The 20685-nt window shown below is 39.9% G+C and overlaps 1 protein-coding gene and 1 long non-coding RNA gene across 5 annotated transcripts in view; both read left to right on the plus strand.

The window, feature by feature from the left end:
- Positions 1 to 12444, plus strand: part of GPAM (glycerol-3-phosphate acyltransferase, mitochondrial) — a 31430-nt gene extending 18986 nt beyond the window's left edge. For 3 of the 4 annotated variants that reach the window (XM_021399462.1, XM_021399463.1, XM_021399465.1), the window contains 8 exons: positions 680 to 750; positions 1837 to 2101; positions 2606 to 2748; positions 4060 to 4137; positions 6981 to 7121; positions 7773 to 7962; positions 8076 to 8134; positions 9104 to 12444. In XM_021399462.1, the coding sequence (XP_021255137.1) occupies positions 680 to 750; positions 1837 to 2101; positions 2606 to 2748; positions 4060 to 4137; positions 6981 to 7121; positions 7773 to 7962; positions 8076 to 8134; positions 9104 to 9220 (1064 nt within the window). In that variant the 3' untranslated portion in view covers positions 9221 to 12444. The remainder of the gene's footprint in view (positions 1 to 679; positions 751 to 1836; positions 2102 to 2605; positions 2749 to 4059; positions 4138 to 6980; positions 7122 to 7772; positions 7963 to 8075; positions 8135 to 9103) is intronic. The other variant, XM_021399464.1, reaches the window with a different exon arrangement.
- The window catches only part of LOC110400041, a 178471-nt gene continuing 171286 nt past the window's right edge, over positions 13501 to 20685 (plus strand). Inside the window, exons 1-3 of the long non-coding RNA XR_002439558.1 lie at positions 13501 to 14703; positions 18726 to 18857; positions 19725 to 19796. This is a non-coding gene — a long non-coding RNA (uncharacterized LOC110400041). The remainder of the gene's footprint in view (positions 14704 to 18725; positions 18858 to 19724; positions 19797 to 20685) is intronic.

Genomic DNA, 20685 nt, shown 5'->3' on the forward strand with positions numbered 1-20685 from the left:
TAAAAACTTTCTATCTGTTTACGTTGGTAACTTGTGTGTTCATTGCACTAGTGTACTGAACTTGATGTACTTTGAAGTGTTTGAATTGATTGTCATTAATACACTGACTTCTTACCACTCCATGGAAGAAGCTATTCCAGTGTCTTGCAGGGGTAATTTGTGTTACTGGTCTCATGAATTCATCTGTCTGCATGGACCAGTGTTGCCAAGCTTATAGGCTTTGTGGCATGTATTTCAGTTAGTATGTCTGTGACTTGTGGTGTAAGAGATGCATACAAAATAGTGCTTTTAGCTTAGTAAATGTTTGAGCTTTACTCAGGCTTCCTAGTTCAAATTACTGTAGTTTGATTACATTAATATTTTACATGCCTACAACTCTCTAGAATTCTACCTGGTCATTTTGGTGCTTCTGTAGGGTTAATGTATTGCTCAAAGGAGCTGATGCAGTAAGAGCTGAAATGCAGTGGTGTCAAGGGATTTTTGAAATTCTACAGCTAATACTCTTTTATTACTACTATAAAGACATAACATGCTTCGTATTTCATTCAGAAGGTACAGTTCTATGCCAGTATTACTGTTGTTTTTTTTAAGTAGTGGCTAATATTTCACTGGTAATGGTGTTCTGAGCTTCTCAGTCTACTGAAGTGTTGCAGTATCACTTTGTCTTGTTTACCTCTAGCTGCTAACAAGTCCTGTGCTGTGATGTCTACCCACATTGTTGCCTGTTTGCTGCTGTACAGACATAGGCAGGTAAGGCTTCTGTGCTGCTTAAGTGTCCTAACAGCACTTTGCAGTTGTTAATTGAAAGCATAGCGTGCATTCTACTATAGCTTGATACTAAGAAAAGAAAACACATGTATTTAAAGTGGAATTCAAGTACACTAATATTTTGATTAGTAGTAGATGCTTGGAGATAACAATGAATATTCATATGAAAATAGATTTTTAAATTCAAAATTTAATTATGCCTTTTTTGAAGACCACATGAGTTTGGTACATTGTATTAAAATCTCATTTTGGAACCCTAATGTTTAAACACATTTATCATTGAATAGGGTAGCAACTGTTCAGTTAATTTTCAAATGCATTTTGCTATTCCTTGGTACCTGAATATTTTACTATGTTGGCAGAATGATTCTAATGTTTAACTACACCTTTTTGCATGGGGCTTGGAAGATGTTTTTCTCCTTCAAGGGTGTTTTACATCTTGTCTGAAATTCCTTTTCCCTCTAACTTGAAGTTTTTATTGCACATAAATTGAGACCACATTGAAGAATATTGATCAGATGTTTAATTTTCCCAGTCAAAGAAAGTATCACTATTCCCATCAGTCCAATCTTTCCAATTTCCAAAAATAAAGGGATGAAGGAAACACTACGTTATGTGGTCTGAATCTGCGTTGCAAAACAAAAACACGAAGCAAATGCTTAAGGAAAAGCTCTTCCTCATGTCTCCAATCACTTGAAAAAAAAAAATTCTGTTACTTACAGTATTTCCAGATAATTGATAGTTCAGTTTGTAGTAGAGATAATGGAAGTGTGAGATCTCTGACATATCCTCTTAAAGAACAGCTTATGTTTCTGTCGGTTGTGAAATAAACTAAGAATTAAACAAAAATCTTGCATTCTCAAATAGCTGCGTGGCTTTAACTGTATGTAGTTCAAAAACCATACTCTATTTCAGCAGAATCTGTGAAAGCAAGGATTTATGACTACTGGATTTTGGATTATTGAAAATCAGTGACTCTTTATGTGTTTTCTACATACCTGTGATTTACAATAAACTCTCGAGCAAAAAGAAAATTATTTTACTTTGTGATTCTGTTTTTATTTCTAGGGGACTGATCTTTCCAGGTTGGTAGAAGATTTCTTCTCCATGAAGGAAGAGGTCTTAGCCCGTGACTTCGATTTGGGATTTTCAGGGAACTCAGATGATGTTGTCATGCATGCCATCCACTTGTTGGGGAACTGTGTAAATATCACAAACACTAGCCGAAACAACGAGTTCTTCATCACTCCCAGCACAACGATCCCTGCTGTCTTTGAGCTCAATTTCTACAGCAATGGAATTCTTCATGTATTCATCAAAGAGGCAATCATTGGTATGAGCTGGGGTTCACTATGGAAAGACTTTCCTGTGACCTATGAATTCAAAGTATCTGCGCAACCCCCCCAGTTTTTCTTACTGTTTACTAATGTTTATTTCTTCCCTCTCTGCATAACCCCTTGTTTACTCTAAGAAAGACAATATTGAAATAAGATTGGTTTTTGTTTTTTGTGTGGAGTGTTTGAACTCATTTTTCCCATTTTCCTTTATCTCGGGAGCATTCATGTATTGGTCACTACCTTAGGCAAGGCACTGTCAAGAGTTTTGAGCCAGTGTGGCAGAACTTTTCCTTTGTTTAGCAATATTTTAAAGATATTTTGTTTTAACTTGAGATAAATTGAACACAAAGGCCATAGTGGCAATTTCAGTCTTTGTTTTTCAATTACATATTTGATGCTTGACTGCTTGTAGGCCTAAAAATCGACAAAACGAAGGCTTTAAAGTTTCCATTGATCTAAACACTTTGTAAAAGCTCTGCTAATGTTTGTTTCTGCTCTAGCCTGCAGTCTTCGTGCAGTTCAGAGTAAGAGGTTCAGAAATGGTACCAATGGTGCTTCTCCCAGTTTGATTAGTCAAGAACACCTTGTCCAAAAAGCTGCCAGCTTGTGCTACTTGCTTTCGAATGAATTTACCATATCTTTGGTAAGTAACTGCACTAATTGTTCACTTACCATTTTTTTTTTCTTTTGTTACTTTAAAGAGAATTAATGGTTTCTTTGTCTTGATTCTGATATGTTCACTAATGATTTTGGGAAGTAGGAAGTTGAAGAGCATTTGAAAAAATAAATAGTGTTTCCCTTTGCTTCAAGGAAATACATTCGAATGAGTGTAGTTGCATCAAAATAGTTCATCCAGAAGATGTGTGATCTAAGATAATGTGAATTAGCGTTCCGCTGTCCTGTTGCTGGATGGTTTCTGTAGCAGGGTAGGACACAGTCACATCTAGGGATACATACTGCGTGCACGCCTGCTGCTTATGCAGCTGCTGAGTGGGTGAAAAACAGCATGAACCTGCAGCATTTCTACAATGCTGGCATCAGGCTTTTCTTGAGAAAGAAGGGCTGATCTCTCTGTAGCTTCCCACAACTGCGGGTTGGACTTCTAAGTGCCTTCTAGCTGATTTTGTCTTGCCTAGGTCATGAGACCACCACAACTATTATCTGCATTTCCCCAAAGCTGTTTAAGTATTTTCATTGAAACAGATCTAAGTCTTTGAGAATACCCAACTCATGTGAGTTTGCATGCGTGATTGAAACTACACTGGAAACTAAGACTCCAGATTGTAAAGATAATTTTAATTTACGTAGTTGTGCAAGAGTCACATGGTGCCACACCTAATACTTAGTGAAAATTTTAAACATGGCCTGGCTTTGTTTTCTGTTTTGTTCTGAACTGTTAGATGTTGAAAGATGCTCTGTACACCTACAGTTTTCAATGCTGTACGTTTTTTTCCATGCGTGTACAAGTTCCTTAGAGATTCTAGAAATTCTTGAATTAGTTCGCAAATTTGCATACACATTTATTCTGACTTCTGTGTTTTTTAAATGAAACATAAGCCAAGCTCACTTGGTAGAGTTCTTCAGTAATTTCATTGCTCTGGAATTGTTTTTGTTTTTTTTTTTTTAAACTCAAAGATTTCCTATTTAATGAGAGGCGATTAAAAGGGGTAAATATTTGATTCATTTTTTTCTACCAGTGTAGTAGTGTTTCTTTTCCCAAAAACATGGACAAATCTTAAATACCTTCTTTCACTGTAATATTTTGTCTTTGTCTGTCTACACGGATAGACAAATGCATGAGGTGGTAAAAGATTAATGACTTGTTTAGAAGGAGTAATGCTGCTGTATCTAGAAAAAGCTGTACAGAACAGGGAATTGGTGTTCCTATAATGGATGTAATGGATGTGATATTCAATTATAGTTTATTTAGTGCATTTGCTTTTATGTTTTGCAGCCTTGTCAGTTGATATATCAAGTTTGCCATGAAGCGGTGGAAAAGCTGATACAATATGGTATTCTTCTGGTGGCTGAGGTAAGGTGATAGAGATACTAACTGTGCTATTTCTTGTACATGACTAGCTGTAGCTAGTTTGTTAGCTCTTGGTCTTGTTCTAAATATATGTTGTAACTCAAGGCCCTTGACAAATTACCAAGTCCAGGCGTGATGCTACTTTATTTTTGCATTTACAAGCATCAGATGTTTGGATATGGTCAAATCTTGAGGCTACAAATGTGTGTAATGTCACTGTACCATTCAATTAAACCTACTAAAGGTGACATACTGCCTTGTGAAATGGGGATTTGTGGTTTTTTTTTTAAGCCCTTTGGATTTGTAGTATAGGTTCACAGAATTTTAATTTTTACTCTTCGAGAGCCTGTAAAACAGATTTTTTTGTGAAGTTTCAGTGGTGTATTGGAGTTGCTGCGTGGTGCTAAAGGCAGATGGTGTTAAGAAACACAGAGACCAGAAGGCAGCTGACTGAGCATACCTTTGCTTCCAAGACAAGGCAAACAAACCTTGGTGTCCAGGGGGAAGTGGCAATAAGTAAAAGAGCATGTGGAGGAGAGTTACATATTTGGCTGCTTTCTTTTTGCAGCTCTCCATTTTCAAAGGAGGTTAGGGCTACTTTTGGTATACTCGCTTAGGGCCATTACTCCACTCTAATACTTTTGATGCAGGTTTCTTCTTTTATTACATGTAGGTAATATTATTTCCTTGATAGTCCCAGATATTAACTTTCTCCTCTTTTGGTGTTACTACTGCATGCTTTTTATCTTAAGTGCTGATGTGTTCTCACTGTGTTTGTGTGTAATCATTATTAAATAAATCCAAAAATTAATACTGCTCTGAGGATTAGGAAGAAACCTGTATGTTCATTGCCTGGGGGCAGATCAGGAAAACAAGTGTGAATAGTAGCACGTAAACACTTTGGTCTCCTAAAGCATGTAACCTGTCTGAGCTTTCTCTAAGTTTCAGTTGCTGAATCTGGTACTTGGCTGTTTATAGTTGGGATATAGATGACTTAGGTGGTATATTAATACACACTTGTCACAGCTGAATGCTTAAAAAGTAGGTGTTCCATCACCAAATTTCTTAGAGATGCTCTGTACCTGCTTAATTCTGTTGAAACATAAAGAATATACATAATCTGTGCAAACACTATAAGCAGTGATTGTTTCATGACTCAGGACAGCTTGGAAATGTTTGTGGGTTTTTACGGTCTGTTCTCTAAAAGGGCTAGCTAGTTCTACACCTTCTGATGTTTTCAGTTTACTGTCTAATTAACACGCTAGTAAATTTCCTGCTCAATTGAGCTTAATCGATCCATGCTTTTTATTTCTTAATCGTTTTCCTGTGATCCTAGTGTTTGCTTCTAAAAATGAAAAACAATCCCAACACATAGTACCCTCTTTAGTATTTTCTTAAACTTATTTCCTGGCCTTTGCTTCATTCAGAATATAATATTTGGAATAATGTTAGGCTTCTGTGGCAAACAAAGTATTTCCTTTTTGTCATGGATATTATGACAGTACTGTCACCTCTATAAGTTGTCTACTATCCATCTGTTTTTAATACTGCGTGATTCATATTTCTAAGTGGAATGATTGTATGGAGTGTCTTTCCTCAGTAACTAAGCATTTAGTGACCTTTGCAAATCTTTCTGTTCAGCTACTTTGAGGAAAGTGAATAATGATGAATGAAGGACGCTAATGTTTCCCTTATTCTTCAGAGTATGTTGTCGCTATCTCTGAAATTCATTTCTGAAGATGCATTGTCAAAATTGACTGTTGCATCAGATATTGATCACTCAGGTGGAGTATTTCTGTTGCACCTCCAATTACTGTGTGCCTGAGCTTGTGATATACTTGCATTATTTCACAGCAGAACTAAACCACAGTTCAGGTAGATTGGTGTCTATTCTTTTTGCTTATGCTTATTGTCTTGACAGATTACTTAATTTTTTTCCTTGCCGTGGAACTTTACAATGCTTTACAACTTTACAAAGCACTTCATTAGTTAAAGGTTTTACTGGAATAATTGTTGTTCCTAAATAGAAGAAAATCAAACGCGGATATTGTGAGGGAGGAAGAAAGAGCTCAGGCTGAAAAATTCCACCACAGTAGTATTCTTGTCATCATGCACTTGTCTCAAAAGCCTGAAATATGTGCTTATCTAAGATACCTGCCTGCATCTTAGATGAGTGTAAATCCTTGCCCTGCTCTGAAGGTGGATTACTGCTGGGGCATTTGTAGGCTAAAATGGGATGCTGCTTGTCAGGGTGATTAGCAGAATGGAGTTACTGCGACACAACAGGTAGGAAGGGGCTTAGTGTCTCAATCATGACTTAAACAATCCGTGTCCTTTCTGATTGAAACTGGCTCATTATTTTCCAACCTGTATCTCATGCGTGGACAAATACTTTAGAGGCAGTAAGTTAACAGTTAAAAATAGCAACTTTTGGCGTTCTATATTAACTGAGATTTCAAATATTGTAATGCAATAAAACACAGTTAACTAATATGTTCTTAAAGTAATAGTAGCACAAAGGTTAGCAACATCTACCTACAGACAGCATCTCAGCTTTCTATCCTAATGCAATTGAAAACATTTTCTTGGCAACTGCTGCTGCAAGGCTGCGATGACACTACAGCAGAGATTTTCTCTTTGATGTGGCAGGTAAACTGCAGAAGTCTTTTCTTTCTGCGTGTATGAACCTTGTCTGTAATTAGGTCTCACCTGTTTTCATTAAATAATGATTAATGAAAGGACTGATTTAGTCGAATGAGATTATAAAATAAACCTGTTTGTTTGCTTAGTTTTATTTATTTATTTACTTATGTTGCCTCTTTACCATCTTATCTTTCAAATTTAAGCAGGATGATCAGGAGGATGTTAGTCCCAGTCTTACAGAGCAGCAGTGGCATAAAAAACTCCCTGAGCCATTAACTTGGAGAAGTGACGAGGAAGATGAAGATAGTGATTTTGGAGAAGAGCAAAGAGATTGCTACCTGAAGGTAATGTTATCCCAAGGCTAGTAACATTGAAGTTTGTTACCAGATACAAACTGCTTCACTAGTTTAGGAGGGATAATGATACAACCTTTCCCTTTTTGCTGGTTCCAGTGTTAGTCTGTTGCATTTTGTTGCAGTTGCTAAGATACCTTTTTTCTCCTTCCCATGGGAAATACAGCTGAAGAAATATCAAGTAATCAAATAGGGGGGTGGAAAGGTAATGGTAATATCATGAAATCTGCTAAAAGATTAAGTATCTTGGTTTCTAAATGTTATATTCTTACTTCATAGATAGATCATGTTGATTTTAGACTTCAACTGGTTTTCTCAGAGAACTGATTCAAACCTGTTTAGGATGTCTTGTTAACATTTTGAAACTTACTTCCATCTTTATGAATGTATGGCAACATTTCTGTTAGCTGCAGAACATCACTAATATACTGGAGAAGAAAAAAGTAGCATTGTCTCATAGTACCTCATTTGTCTTCCTTGATAAAATACTTTTTGCTATGCTTCCATATTGCTGTGTCTTGTGCCCTTTCACTCCTTGCTGTGCTAAGAATTAGCTGGGCTGACATTTTGCCATGTATTATGTTGTGGGCTGTTTCTCATTTCTGCTGGTCTCTCTTTTAAGTTCTTATTGCCCTTTCTTAGGTGAGTCAATCTCAAGAGCACCAGCAGTACATCACTTTCCTGCAGAGGTTACTGGGACCTTTACTGGAGGCATATAGCTCTGCTGTCATCTTCGTACACAATTTCAGAGGTCCTGTTTCAGAGTCTGAATACCTTCAAAAGTTACACAGGCATTTAATAAGCAGGACAGAGAAGAACGTTGCTGTGTATGGTACGTCAAACACTTTGTCTTGGAACTGTGTTTGATTCTTTCTGTTCCTCCTGGCATTAAAATAGCCCAAGTACAATTGTGGTTTGTTTATATCTCTGTTTTCTTTCTTGCAGCTGAGAGTGCTACATACAGTCATGTGAAAAATGCAGTGAAAGTCTTTAAGGAAATTGGGGTAAGTGTTCTGTGATCAAAGTTGGAGACTGTTAATTTCATTTTAATTAGGAGCACAGTTCTGCCAACTCATGAAGCCTGTGCAACATCAGTTTAAAATCTGTGAATGTATCTGTGTAAACATATTGTGGCTTTTGAGCATTTTGCTTTTCTTAAAGCTCAGGGCTGCAGGAAAAGAACACACAGTGCAGAACAGGACACGTCTTGCACCTGAGAATACTTGTCTAGATGATGGCCAGGGAACCACGTGTTTTTATTCCCAGAACTAGTGAAGTTCTCTGTTCTGCTCTGTCTCCTTGGCATACAGTGGTAGAAGGCTGAGAACTCTGCTTACTGACAGCTAATTTTGAAGAACTGTTCAAAAAATTCAAAAAATGCTAGTTCTTGAACTTTATCTCAGTGTTGATTGATATTCCATGAGCACCGTCATAGTGGACATCTAGTGTCCACCGTGAGGATACAGGTGTTCTTTATTTTTGAAGTAAAGGATTAGTTTTGCACTTTGCCACTCAATTTTTAGATTATATATATAGAATTAGCAAATGAAAAGTTTCTTTCATCGGAATGGCATGACTTCCTGAATACCAAATGGGATTTAGGATTGTAATTTTAAAAGCACCAGCATTTGGGCAAAGTATTGCTAGGCAAATGTTTTGGTCTTTAAATAAGCTAACAATAGTTAACATATAGGAAAACTTACGGTAAAAGTATCCATCATTTTAATTCTAGTCTATTCTGCTGTTGGAAAAATGGAATTAGGTGGCATCTGCTTAGAGCATTGCATCTGAATTCTTGTTTTCAAAGTGCGTGCTTGTTTAATTTAGGTGCTTTTTGAGTACCTATTTGGTCCCTTGCAGTTGGTAAGAGTTGGCTGTTTACCATACACTGTACTTATTTCTTATTTCTTTTTCATAAGAAATGTGATTACTTGAAAGTAATAATAATTACTTATATTCATGCTGTGTTTCAGGTTTTCAGTCAGACAAATCAAAAGAAAGACACTATTTTGGAACTTAGCACTACGTTCCTACCTCAGCGCAACAGGCAAAAACTACTGGAATTCATCATGAGCTTCATGGTATTATAGAACACATACACCACCTTTGTCCAGGGACGTGAAGACAGGTTTTGAGACTGTATCAAATCCTGGGGACATTTGCTAACCCTTCAAAATTTAAGGTGCCACTGTCTGGGTAAGGCCTTCTCTGACTTGAACTACTGGAAGACAAGTGCCTTCTTATGTACGCATCTATGGGTTTCTTACAGTTCCAATCCTGTTCTGATACTCAGATGACACTTGGGATACAAGTGATTAAACATGTTGCAAAAAATAAGATCAGTAATTAAAATTAGGTTTAGAACGGAGAGTGAAGTTTTATCAGTGTTACATTTTAAATAAATCTACTTTTAAAAATGGTAACAGATGCACAAATACAAGTATTTGTGATCTGTAGCTAACCCTGAGATCTTGAGTTTAGTGGCAGCACAGCTTATGGCATAAAAAGTAACTTTCATTCAAATCCAGTTTTATTGTTTTAAATAAAAGGTATCTAAAATCTTGTTTAGGCAGGAAATGTACTACTTGGATAAAGCCATAGTTTTGCATCAATGCTAACATAAATGCCAAAATTCTAATGAAGAATAACAGTTACAAACATCTGAGAATAATGATCATGTAGCAGATGATTGTCAGAAATGTCAGCAGGCACACCTTGCACTATTAGAGCTGTGTAGTGCAGTGGTAAATTGCACTGATCACTGCTGTCATGAAGAATGTCAGAGTAGCATTTTTGGTTTTATTGTGGCATCTGTCCTTCGGGCAGATGAAAGTCAGGAGCCAGTTGCCTAACTGTGAATATCTTGTAAAATCTTAGATTATTATTTAATTGAGAAATGCTATTAAGTTTGTTTTTTTTTTAATTAATAGAGTGTCAGATTTTTTTTTAAGTGGAGTAAAAACTTGATTTGGTGAAATAATTTTTTAAGTTTGGCCCTAAAAATGTCAGCAATAACTTCAACAATTATTTGGAAAACAGTGGTTCATATCATATTCTGTCGCTGAGCAGACCTAAATTAGCATTAAGGGGTAGCCTTTAGAAACATGGAAATGTCATAAACAGTGTCCTTCAGACTCTGATTTAACTGACTTACAGAAAAAAAATCCACAGAAAGAACTGAATAATTGAAAGCTGGTGAATAATGCTGTCCCATGATACAGGACTTTAGTCTTGCAATTTGATCATTTTGCATGGAGGACTTGCACTGTAGATTTCTCTTCATGTGAGAGGAGATTGGATTGCAAGCTGTAGTCCTGTTTTCTCAGTGCAGCTGATCTAGTTGAAGCAATAAGTTGGTGGTACGTGAAACTGGTTTGCTTATGAAATGTGTTTTCCTCGTGTAGATTGCTTTCTATACGAGGGAAATCAGTATTTTCATTATTGCAGTGTTTCACTTGATTCTCACGTCATGGCCTTGTGAGCAGAAAATGCCCCAAAATTCATCCTGTGAATCTCTGTTGCTTAACATAAATATGGAAAAGCATACTTGAATCCCAGCATTTGCACTGTTATGCCAGCACAAAACTGATGCGCACATTTTTGAGTTTGTGGCCAAGGAGCTTGCGTTTGTACTGCACATTTATCAACGAGAATATTTCTGTAAATTTTTTATTAAATGCTATTAATATTTGAAATCTATGGTTTATAGTTTGTTAGCATTACACAATTAGCACTGTGAGACACGTGTTCTGTCACTAAACCAGGTGCTCTACAACACTTAAAGAATTTCTGAACCAAAGCTACGTTAATATGAATAGAGACTGACTGTAGAATTGCTTTTGTTTTTATGCACTTCTGCTGTCTCAGCAGGATAGTGACTGGAAGGCACATCATTTCTTTTGTGAAGTCTCCTAGCTTTTTAGAGAAGTTTCAGCTCATCCTAGCTAATGTGCACTGTCCGTTAACCCAATGAATGCTCATACAACAGTTGTTGCTGATGGCTTCCATTTAGTCTTTAAAAAGACTAGGTGCTTCTAAATAACAAGGTCTCGCAGTTTACTACACTTCAGTACATGTGAAGTATACTAACAGTGAAGATTGTAAATAAAAAGATTTTTACAACTGAAGCAATATGAAGCAAACAAAACTTGAGTCATTTTGTTAAGATTGTTCTGCCAGCTGATGTATTAATTGCATTAACCCCAGGAGCACTGAGGTCACTGGAGTGTTCTAGCTAGGTGTTGCAACTAAACATAACTTATGGTTTACCTTTAAAAAAAAAAAAAAGGAAAAAGAAAAGAAAAAAAAGAAAATCTGATTAATAAAAGTCAATGAGTGGATAGAGTACTATGCATGTGAATACACATTAATGAATACATTTAGTATGCAGAGGCAGGATACACCTCTAAGATGGGTTTTGTATGAAAAAGCTGCACGTGAGAAATCCATGTACTAGGAGTCATCTGCCACTGGAAGCCTTTGCTTTCTGCAGCAAGTGTGTATATGTGCAAGCATGTATATTATGACACACAACAACTATGCTTTTCCCTGAAAGTAAAAGCACAGAATAAAAATTATCAGGCTGTAACATTCAAAACCTAAAACCAACACTTCTGCACTGTATTTACACCTTCGGTATCTTCTGACTTTATTAATCTCTCATGTTTCCTTTGCTGGTATAATACCAGGTTGAGATAACCTTGGTAAAGTTAATCAGTAAAGAGGAAATGACAGACTTTGAATTACTACAGATGCGTTTTAAGACTCTTCTCTTAGCAAAGACTTACACAAGTACCATCATTCTGTGAGCATGCTAATCAGGTATACAAATCTTTTGGGGTCAGGGTCTTTCATAATATGTGAAATGTAATCTTTCCATAAGTCTCCTATAGATCTTATGTTTTAGAGTGATGGAAGTATAGGATTCCATTTCCATGCTGCCACAACGCCCCCAGTCCCCCTGGGATCATGAGCTTGTTAACATGTTTACTCACAGTGACCTGTGGGGCATACCTGCCTTCTCTTTGACAGCACAGGGCTTTTTTCACATCCCTTTGGTTAGGAAGCATATACACACACTTGCCTTTATCTGGTCCCTGCTCTGCAAAGAAGTATCAGAATCACAATTTTAAAGAACATTGATCTGGAGGTGTTGTAAGATACTGTCGCTGTTTTGTTTCTGTGCTCATGAGCCCGGTACTGCTTCCCTGTGAATGTTACCATGTTTTACTTGTTATGTGTGTCTATTGTAGAAGCACAGAGGTGTACTGGAGTCATTTTAATAAATTAAACTGTTTGCTAATATGACATTTAATAAGTTCTTCTGGTGTGTTTTTTTTTTCCTTTTCTTTAATAACAGTAAAATAATTATTTTGATAACTTTGTCCCGTTCCAGGGACTGAAATGATGAAAAGCTTTTATTAGATACGTGAGTGCACATGGAAGTTTGAGACTGAGAGGAATTTCTATCAGTGTATTTACAAGAGCAGAAGCGTTTAAAAAGCTGACTGAGGTGGCATCCTGCCTCCTGAGTCACTATGTATTTGATCACAAAGCAGAGGTGCCATTTAGCTTCTCTTTTCTCATGTTCTAGAGGATCCTTGTGTGGCTTCCTTGTTTTTTAACGACTCTGAAAGTTCCTCTTGCCTTGCAGGAAGGGTTGGGCTATTCATAAGTCTGATTCTACAGATTGTCCCTTCATCTGGTGATGTCAAGCTGACCTGGAGAGCAGTAGGTCCCTTCCAGCAACTCTGACAGCATCTGGCAAATGGGAATCAATTGGAGTTGGGCTTTAATATAATAAAACCTGCATAGATGATCATTACTTAAATTGAGAAGGAGGGATGCTGTTTCACCCTTCAGAAAAAAAGTTGTAATCAACTGATTCTTTAAGAGGCCTCTAGCAATGTTCACATGCAAGCAAAGTTCAATTAGTTGACAACTCGGGGCTGAGGTAGGAAACAGAAATTCAATTATAGTGAATAGCTTGAATAAAACCCAATTTTTATTGGTGATGACCTTATGTGTTATTCTTTGTGTAAATGTCTTCCTATTTCTCAGTCTTCTAAAATCCCAAATGCCAGATAAAACACTTATCTCCTGTTTTTGCTTAATTCACTTTTCTTGTAATAAAAGCTTGTCAGGCTTATTTAGAAGGATCGCTTGAGTTGAGCTCTCTGCTTTGTTCTCTCCTATGGTACACCAAGTTTTCAGCTGCCTTCTGTTTTCAAGGTAAGATCCGCATTGATCTGAATTGCTACTTGAAACATTTTGTTTTAAATCTTACATAGATTTTCATTGCATTTGTTACGTGAGAAGCATCATCCCAAAGACCATAAAGCCTGAGGAGATTTTTAGACTTTGACGGTAACAGAAACAAAAGCTAATTGATTAATTTTTGTATAGCTATTATGTATGTGTATGTATACAATGCAAAATTTCAACAAAATATGCATGGGATAATGGCTAGGAGTAATGTGCATAGAGAAGCACTGAAACAGGTGACCTGGGGAAGCTGAAGTACCCTTTGTCCTGCATGTGGGGTCTGTGGCCTCTGTCCCTATTGTGATGGGAGGTGACCAGGATCCATGGATGAATGATAACCTTTGCCTTTGAGCATCCCATTCGTTGTAAAATGTTTCCCAGTGACTGCAAACTGGGCAAAATCTTGCACCTCATATTTTCACCTTCCAGACTGTTCCTGGCAGGTTGCACTGACAAATTACAAATTAACTCTGCAATCTGTTAGCAGATTACAGTTTAACTCTGCCCCTGTTTTGGAAATGTTATTGCCAAGAGGCATTTCCTGATTTACCACGGCCTTGACTATTGTGTTGTCTCAGGGCTTCAGGCCCCACTGATTGTAGCTACCTAAAGACAACAGGGTCTATAAGTGCCACAGAATCAATAGCAGCACTATTTCTGCACCATGCTTTTTCTCCAGGATGCTTTCCAGGACCCCGAACAAACACTTCAGCAGCCTCTTTGCATGAGCTCTGTACAGCACGATAGCTGCCATGTAACGTACTCACCATAGCCTGTTAATAGTTGAGAATTTATTCTCCACTGTCAGATGAGGCTTTGGAGGGGGGGGTGACTGATTGGTTTTCTTCTTTAGTTAAGCATTTCTGCATGGCTGGAAAATTTTACAGGCTTGCCTTGTGGCTACGTTAATGTCTACGTATTGTGGCTATGTGCTACTTAATTCAGCTGAAGCCTAATGTCAGCAGTGGTGCTAGGCATCTTCAGTCAGACATCCTCTTGTCTCTGTAGGATGGAGAAGGACAATTGTAAGTGCTACCTGTCAGAAAGCTGTTAAAAACCCTTTTTCAGTGTTGATATTCCCTCTTAATTAAACGTATTCATCACAGTTCAGCTCCTTTCCCTACAAATCTTTTCCTTTGGCCATTTATAATCTCTGTTTTCTACAGCTGCTGCTTCCTGTATGCTGCAGGTTCAGACACTTCCAATCATTGCTGGGTTCAGGTGCTTCTCATCTCATCATCCTTGCTTCTTAACAGCAGCTGTTCAGATGGGTGATGCAGCTTCCTCATTCCAGCAGAGACCCTCAAATGTAAGAGTAAACTCCTTTAAAATACATTTGTTATTGACATTAATGTTTTCATCTGTTTTTTTTTCTCCTATCAGAAAATCCTCTTTCCTGAAAAACTGATGTGTTGAAAAGCATCTGTATTTTTGTGTGTGGTTCCTTCTTTTGGCAAGGCATTTGTGAAAGAACTCGATTGCATCATTTACTGGGTTTGTTCAGTTTGGGGCTTTGGAAGTGAAGGTAGAGCAAGCTTTTTTGAGAAAATTCCATAAAAACTTTCGACAAAGCAATCTCAATTGAAATGTTTATAACATTTCATTCAGCTACCTCGATTCATTAAGTAATGCTTGTTTTCCTGAATAATTGTTATGTATTATTTTCGAAAATGATCAGAATGACTATACTAGGTGAATTTTAATGTTCTGCTGTTCTCAGAGAAATGCATTCTATGCAAAGAAGCTATGTTTTTGAGGAAGCCATGTTAGCAGGCACATTTCCTGAGCGATATTTTTGAAACTTACTAAAGAAATCACTACCTGGAGTAAAATGAATATTCACTTTCTTTGGGAGATGGGGAAAGTTAGACGTGTCTTTTGTTAACGTTTAGGTAATACTTAGGCATGATGAGAATGAATTCTGGTTCTAAGTTTTCGTTCTGTGAATTAGTTTCTGCCATAATTGGGAGGGTACATGTCACTGTAAAACCAGCATTTTTAGAACTGTCTAATTCTATGAAGTAGACACTTCTCACTTTTTCATTCTAATTTGAAACAGACTATGGTGAGGAGCCAGTAATCACAGTAGAACAGGAACTGCATTGTTTACCAACCTCACTCTAAGCTCTTGTTTCCTAAATCATTTTGTCCCAATCTCTCCCTCCCTGCCAGCCCTGAACACAAGCCCTGCTTCCATTCTTTCTTCAACAACTGTTTGTTCTGTACCTTTTACCCCAAATAGTTTCTCCGAGAATCTGGGAGAACTCTTTTATGTATTAGGAGAATTTTATCTCTTTACTAATCATTAACCCAAGTTGTAATTTAAGGAAATCTGGAACAAGGAAGCATTGAAATATTAAAGCCGCTATTTCTGGATATACTCCATCCAGAAAGTTAGGATTGAGAATGCAGTGCAGGAGGTTGTTTGTGTTTTTGTCTTGTAATTGGTTTATACAAAGTTATCAACAAAGGGATACAGAATGCAGTAAAAATGAAAAATGTTGGAACCCACGATACGTGTACTTCATTTTCTGAACTAAGTGAATTAAGTACGAATTCATTATTAATAATTCAAAGCAAAATGTTAGATAAGGAATTGGAGCAGCTTGTCTGTAATTTTCAATCATTAAAAAATCAGTCTGAGCAAGGCAGTCTGAGGCTCCCTTATCTCATATTAAAGCCTTGCTTCTTCATTTATTAAGGAGTCAGATATAAATGATGCAGCAGGCTTGAGATATTGCTGTTGCAATATCCTCATGGCCTGCTGTAAACTTAGGATAAGCTGGAAAGTAGCTTTGGTCCTGTAAGTCCTGGGTATGTGGGACCACCTGGAGACAGCTGGGTACCTGGCACCACAGCAGAGAAGCTTTGTACTGTGATTTCATAGAATCATAGAGTAACCTGGGTTGGAAAGGACCCACAAGGATTTTAGAGTTCAATTCATTGCTCCACACAGGACCACCCAAAATTCAAACTAAATTTTTGGGACTGTTAGGTTTCTTTGCTTGTTTAAGTTGCCCAGGAAACCACTCTTTTCCCATTGTTTGCTGCTTTTTCCATTCAGCCTGTACTTTATGAGATAAGAATTGCCTCTCAGATGTATCAGGGCAACAATAAAATGAAATGAAAACCAGACTTTTCAAAGGAGGTTGCACAGCTACCACTTATGCCCACAGGTAGAAAAATTTCCTCTGCCTGGAAAACAAGGAGTTAAGGACTTTAGCCCCCAGCATTTGTGTCCTTCCTGTTCTTTAGGGGGTATTTTGGCACTCAGGTAGTAAACAAACAGGGATGAGGGCAGCTCCATCCTCAGAATGTCCAGCAGATGGTGGGGGAGCTTCATCTACAGCTGGGCTTCCTGGGGAGGGCCTGGACACCACCACTGCTGTACCTCAGCCCTCAAGCTCTCCATTAGAAACAAAACATCATTTCCTTGGCAGCCAGATGCAGTATTTGCTTAACGTGGAAAGCATGTATTTTGGAACTGATTTCATCTGTTGCTGTGATTGATTTTTATAATCGCAGAAGTTGGTCTGTGTTTGGCGTCTGACAGTAACAACAATGCCCTGGAGTGGTGTTCATGGTGCTTCAGGTGGGAATTAGCATTAGGAGAGAGCTTGTCACTCCCCATCCTCCTGCAGCCTCCCAGCAGGTTTTTTGAAGAAACAAAGCCATCTGGCGAGGTCCAGACCCGAGCACGCCTCAGTTTGGAAGTGTCCCACATCTGACTTCAGGGGTGTAGACTCGCATCAGGGCTGCTCACCCTGCACAAACCAAGGCCTTCTACAGCTGCAGGCAGAGCTGGGTCTCTGCAAGTAGTTGGAAAGGAGAAGTGCTGTCCTTGGGATATTTGGGAGAGCCTGGCAGGTCTGCTGGATCAGCTCACCCCCAGGGCTGGAAACCTTCCTCTCAAGCTGGAGGGCACCTCCAAGACCTTGGCTGAACATGAGTAGCAGGTGATTCTATGTACCGATGCCCAGACAGAGTTGTGGAACACAGATGAAATTCATGTGTGTTTTGTCATACACCAGTCCTGTTGCTGGCAAATCCTGCCCTTCTCTGTCCCTGCTCACTTCCTGTGTCCCTGCTTTCAGGGCCTTCAGGTCTCTGTGGTGATTTGGGCAGCTTCCAGGTAGGGAAGTGTGTGTGTGTGGGGGGAAAAAGCAAGGAGCGGACCCATAGGCCTCATGATGTGCAGCTCACAGCTGGGCCTGCACCTGAGCATTGCCATAGAGATGCTTTAACAGTGAGAGAGCAGAGTGGTGGCAGCCAACCCAGAAACCATCAACTCAGTAGTATGTGCTGAGCCTGCGTCCAGCTCCCCGTGCCCTGCTTGATGACGGCTTTTGTAGAAATACTGGTTTTGTTGTTTTGCTCCTGCACAGTTTGGGGCCAGAATTTGCTTCCTTTCATCAAAATAACGGGGAATCAACTCCTTTGTCGTTCAGCTGTGGGTGAGAGGAGACGGGGTCGCAGTGACACAAGCAAAAGCCTGAAAGGATTGTTACCACACCGGAGAACCCGGCCGCTCATAGACAGCGATGCGGCCGCTGGAGGGCAGCCTCGGAGCTCGCGCTGCCCTGCATCAGCCCGCCATCCCTGCGCGCTTCGCTCCGGGCCTGCCTCGACAGTTTCCCTTTGCTTTCCCACGTTCCTTCTCCCTTCACCCATTGCTCGGACCCAGCAGCTGCCCGTTGTGTGCCCCGAAGGAGCGGGTGGGAGCAGCCTAGTGGTGAGAGCATCTGTCCGCTCCTTTGGGACGCACAGCGAGGTGTTTGGGATGAGGGGCAGGTGGGGGCTGTTCCCCAGCGAGCTGCGTGAGGCAGCTCAGGTTCCTCGCCGAGTTGTCCTCGCCGTTAAATCAGCTTAATCGGTGCTCTGGATGATTTCGCTTTGCTTGTACGGTTGAGCAGAGATTCAAATGCTCACAAACAACTTATTTCCCTGTAATTTTGCTCCGCGTGGTAGATGAGACCTGAAAAAATGAACACGCGTGTTTTCCTGTGGGTGATGATGCTCCTCTAACTGCTGCTTTTGTTTGCCAGCTGTAACACATCCCTTCCAGCCTGGTGCCTTTCTGTTGTCACTGCGATGCCTACTGCATCTTTTCAGTACTGCTCTGCAGCAGGGTGGGAAGGTTTCCAGCTTCCTCCAGCCTCAGTTAAACAGTTTTTGATTTCTTTGCTGGCACCAGCAGCTGTTTGCAAGAACAAAGCATAGGTAGAAGCCAGACATCACTAAGAGGCCTCAAGAGCCCCAGACTGCTCTGCTCTGCTTGGGGTTGTGCTTGGCAGCTCTTCAGGCAGCTGGGATGTCTGTCTTCTTTTCCAGGCACTTTCAACCAACTTGCACAAGCCAGGGAAATGCGGATGTAATAATGAGACGTATTATCACTGCTGTGTGGTTTGACCTGCTTGCTGCTTCAAGTTGTGTGGCTGAGCAGTGCACACCAGGTGACCGGAGGTATGGAAAGATGTGAGGTGGTGGTTGGAAGAGACAGGACACAAATTCACAGGAAATAACGTTTAATTGGTTTTGTGTTTATGGAATACCAATTCCTTGTATAATTGGTTTCTGGGCACCGATTATCTCCCCACAGCCTATAGGGGGCAGAATTGCTGTAGGAAAACAAAAGGGGGAAATAAGATTTTAACTTGCTGCTATAGAGAACTTGAAAAATTGTGTGTGTTTTTGTAAAGCCTTTACATCATCATCCTTTTCAACTGAGCATCCTAAATGCTTTATAAATATTAATTAAGTCTCATGTGGCTCCTCTGAATTACGTAAAGACAGAATTGCCTCATCTATCAGATGAGAGGATCCAGAAGCTGCTTAACAATTTGAAACAGTGTCAAATGACAGCAGCTCAGTGAACAAAAACATAACACCCACCTGAAACTTCTGGGCTGGAGGAAAAATGAGTGACTTGTTTTTATAATTGAATCATAGAATGGCTTGGGTTGGAAGGGACCTGGAAGATTATCTAGTTCCAATTGCCTGCCCTGGACTGGGTGCCACCCACCAGCTCAGCTGCCCAGGGCCATATCCAACCTGGCCTTGGGCACCTCCAGGGATGGGGAATCCACAGCTTCTCTGGGCAGCCTGTGCCAGGGCCTCACCACCCGGTATCTTTTCACCCTCACAAAAAAGTAGGGCTGGATCAGGAAGGACTACACGAAGCCCTCTCTTCCCATGTGCTTCTTCCCTCTCTCTTTTTTGCATTGTGGGATAATCTTGCCTTCATGGGTAAACTTTATTTAAGTTTGGGATTTCAGAAAGAAAGCAACCTAAAGGGGAAAAGCTCATTCTCTTCTCTCTTCTCTCTCCCAGTCCTAAGACTCCATTGCATGCTGACAGATGCTGACACAAGGAGCTGCAGGAAATGAGAGCTGGAGGAGCACGGTGAGTAAGGGAGCCCCATGGAGCAGTGTGGGAGTGGGTGCAAGATGGTGAATCCAGGCTGCCTTTAGACAGCAGAGAGATTTAAAGGAATACCACTGCTGTATCCATGTACAGAGGATACTGCTGTTTGGGAAGGACTGGCAAGGCTATTCCCAGTCGTTGAGACTGCAGAAGCTCACTAAAAAGACAAGCTAAGGGCAAATTACCTGCCAAATATAGAATCATAGAATCATAGAATGAGCTAGGTTGGAAAAGACCTACAAGATCACCTAGTCCAACCATCCACCTACCACCAACAACCCCACTAAACTATGTCTCCCAACGCTATATCTAAACGTTTCTTGAACACCTCCAGGGACGGTGACTCCATCACCTCCCTGGGCAGCCCGTTCCAGCGCCTGACCACTCTTTCAGAAAAGTAGAATTTCCTGATGTCCAGCCTAAATCTCCTCTGGTGCAACTTGAAGCCATTCCCCCTCGTCCTGTCACTAGTTACAAGAGAGAAGAGGCCGACCCCCAGCTCACTACAACCTCCCTTCAGGTAGTTATAGAGAGCGATGAGGTCTCCCCTGAGCCTCCTCTTCTCCAGACTGAACAATCCCAGCTCCTCATAAGGAGCCACTCCTCATAAGGCCTGTGCTCCAGACCCCTCACAGCTTCGTCGCCCTCCTCTGAACACGCTCCAGGGCCTCAGTGTCTTTCTTGCAGTGAGGGGCCCAAAACTGGACACAGTACTCGAGGTGGGGCCTCACTAGGGCTGAGTACAGAGGAATAATGACTTCCCTACTCCTACTGGCAACACTATTTCTGATACAAGCCAGGATGCCATTGGCCTTCTTGGCCACCTGGGCACACTGCTGGCTCATGCTCAGCCGAGCGTTGACTAATA

This window comes from Numida meleagris, chromosome 5 (genome assembly GCF_002078875.1).
Source record: "Numida meleagris isolate 19003 breed g44 Domestic line chromosome 5, NumMel1.0, whole genome shotgun sequence".
Lineage (NCBI taxonomy): Eukaryota > Metazoa > Chordata > Aves > Galliformes > Numididae > Numida > Numida meleagris.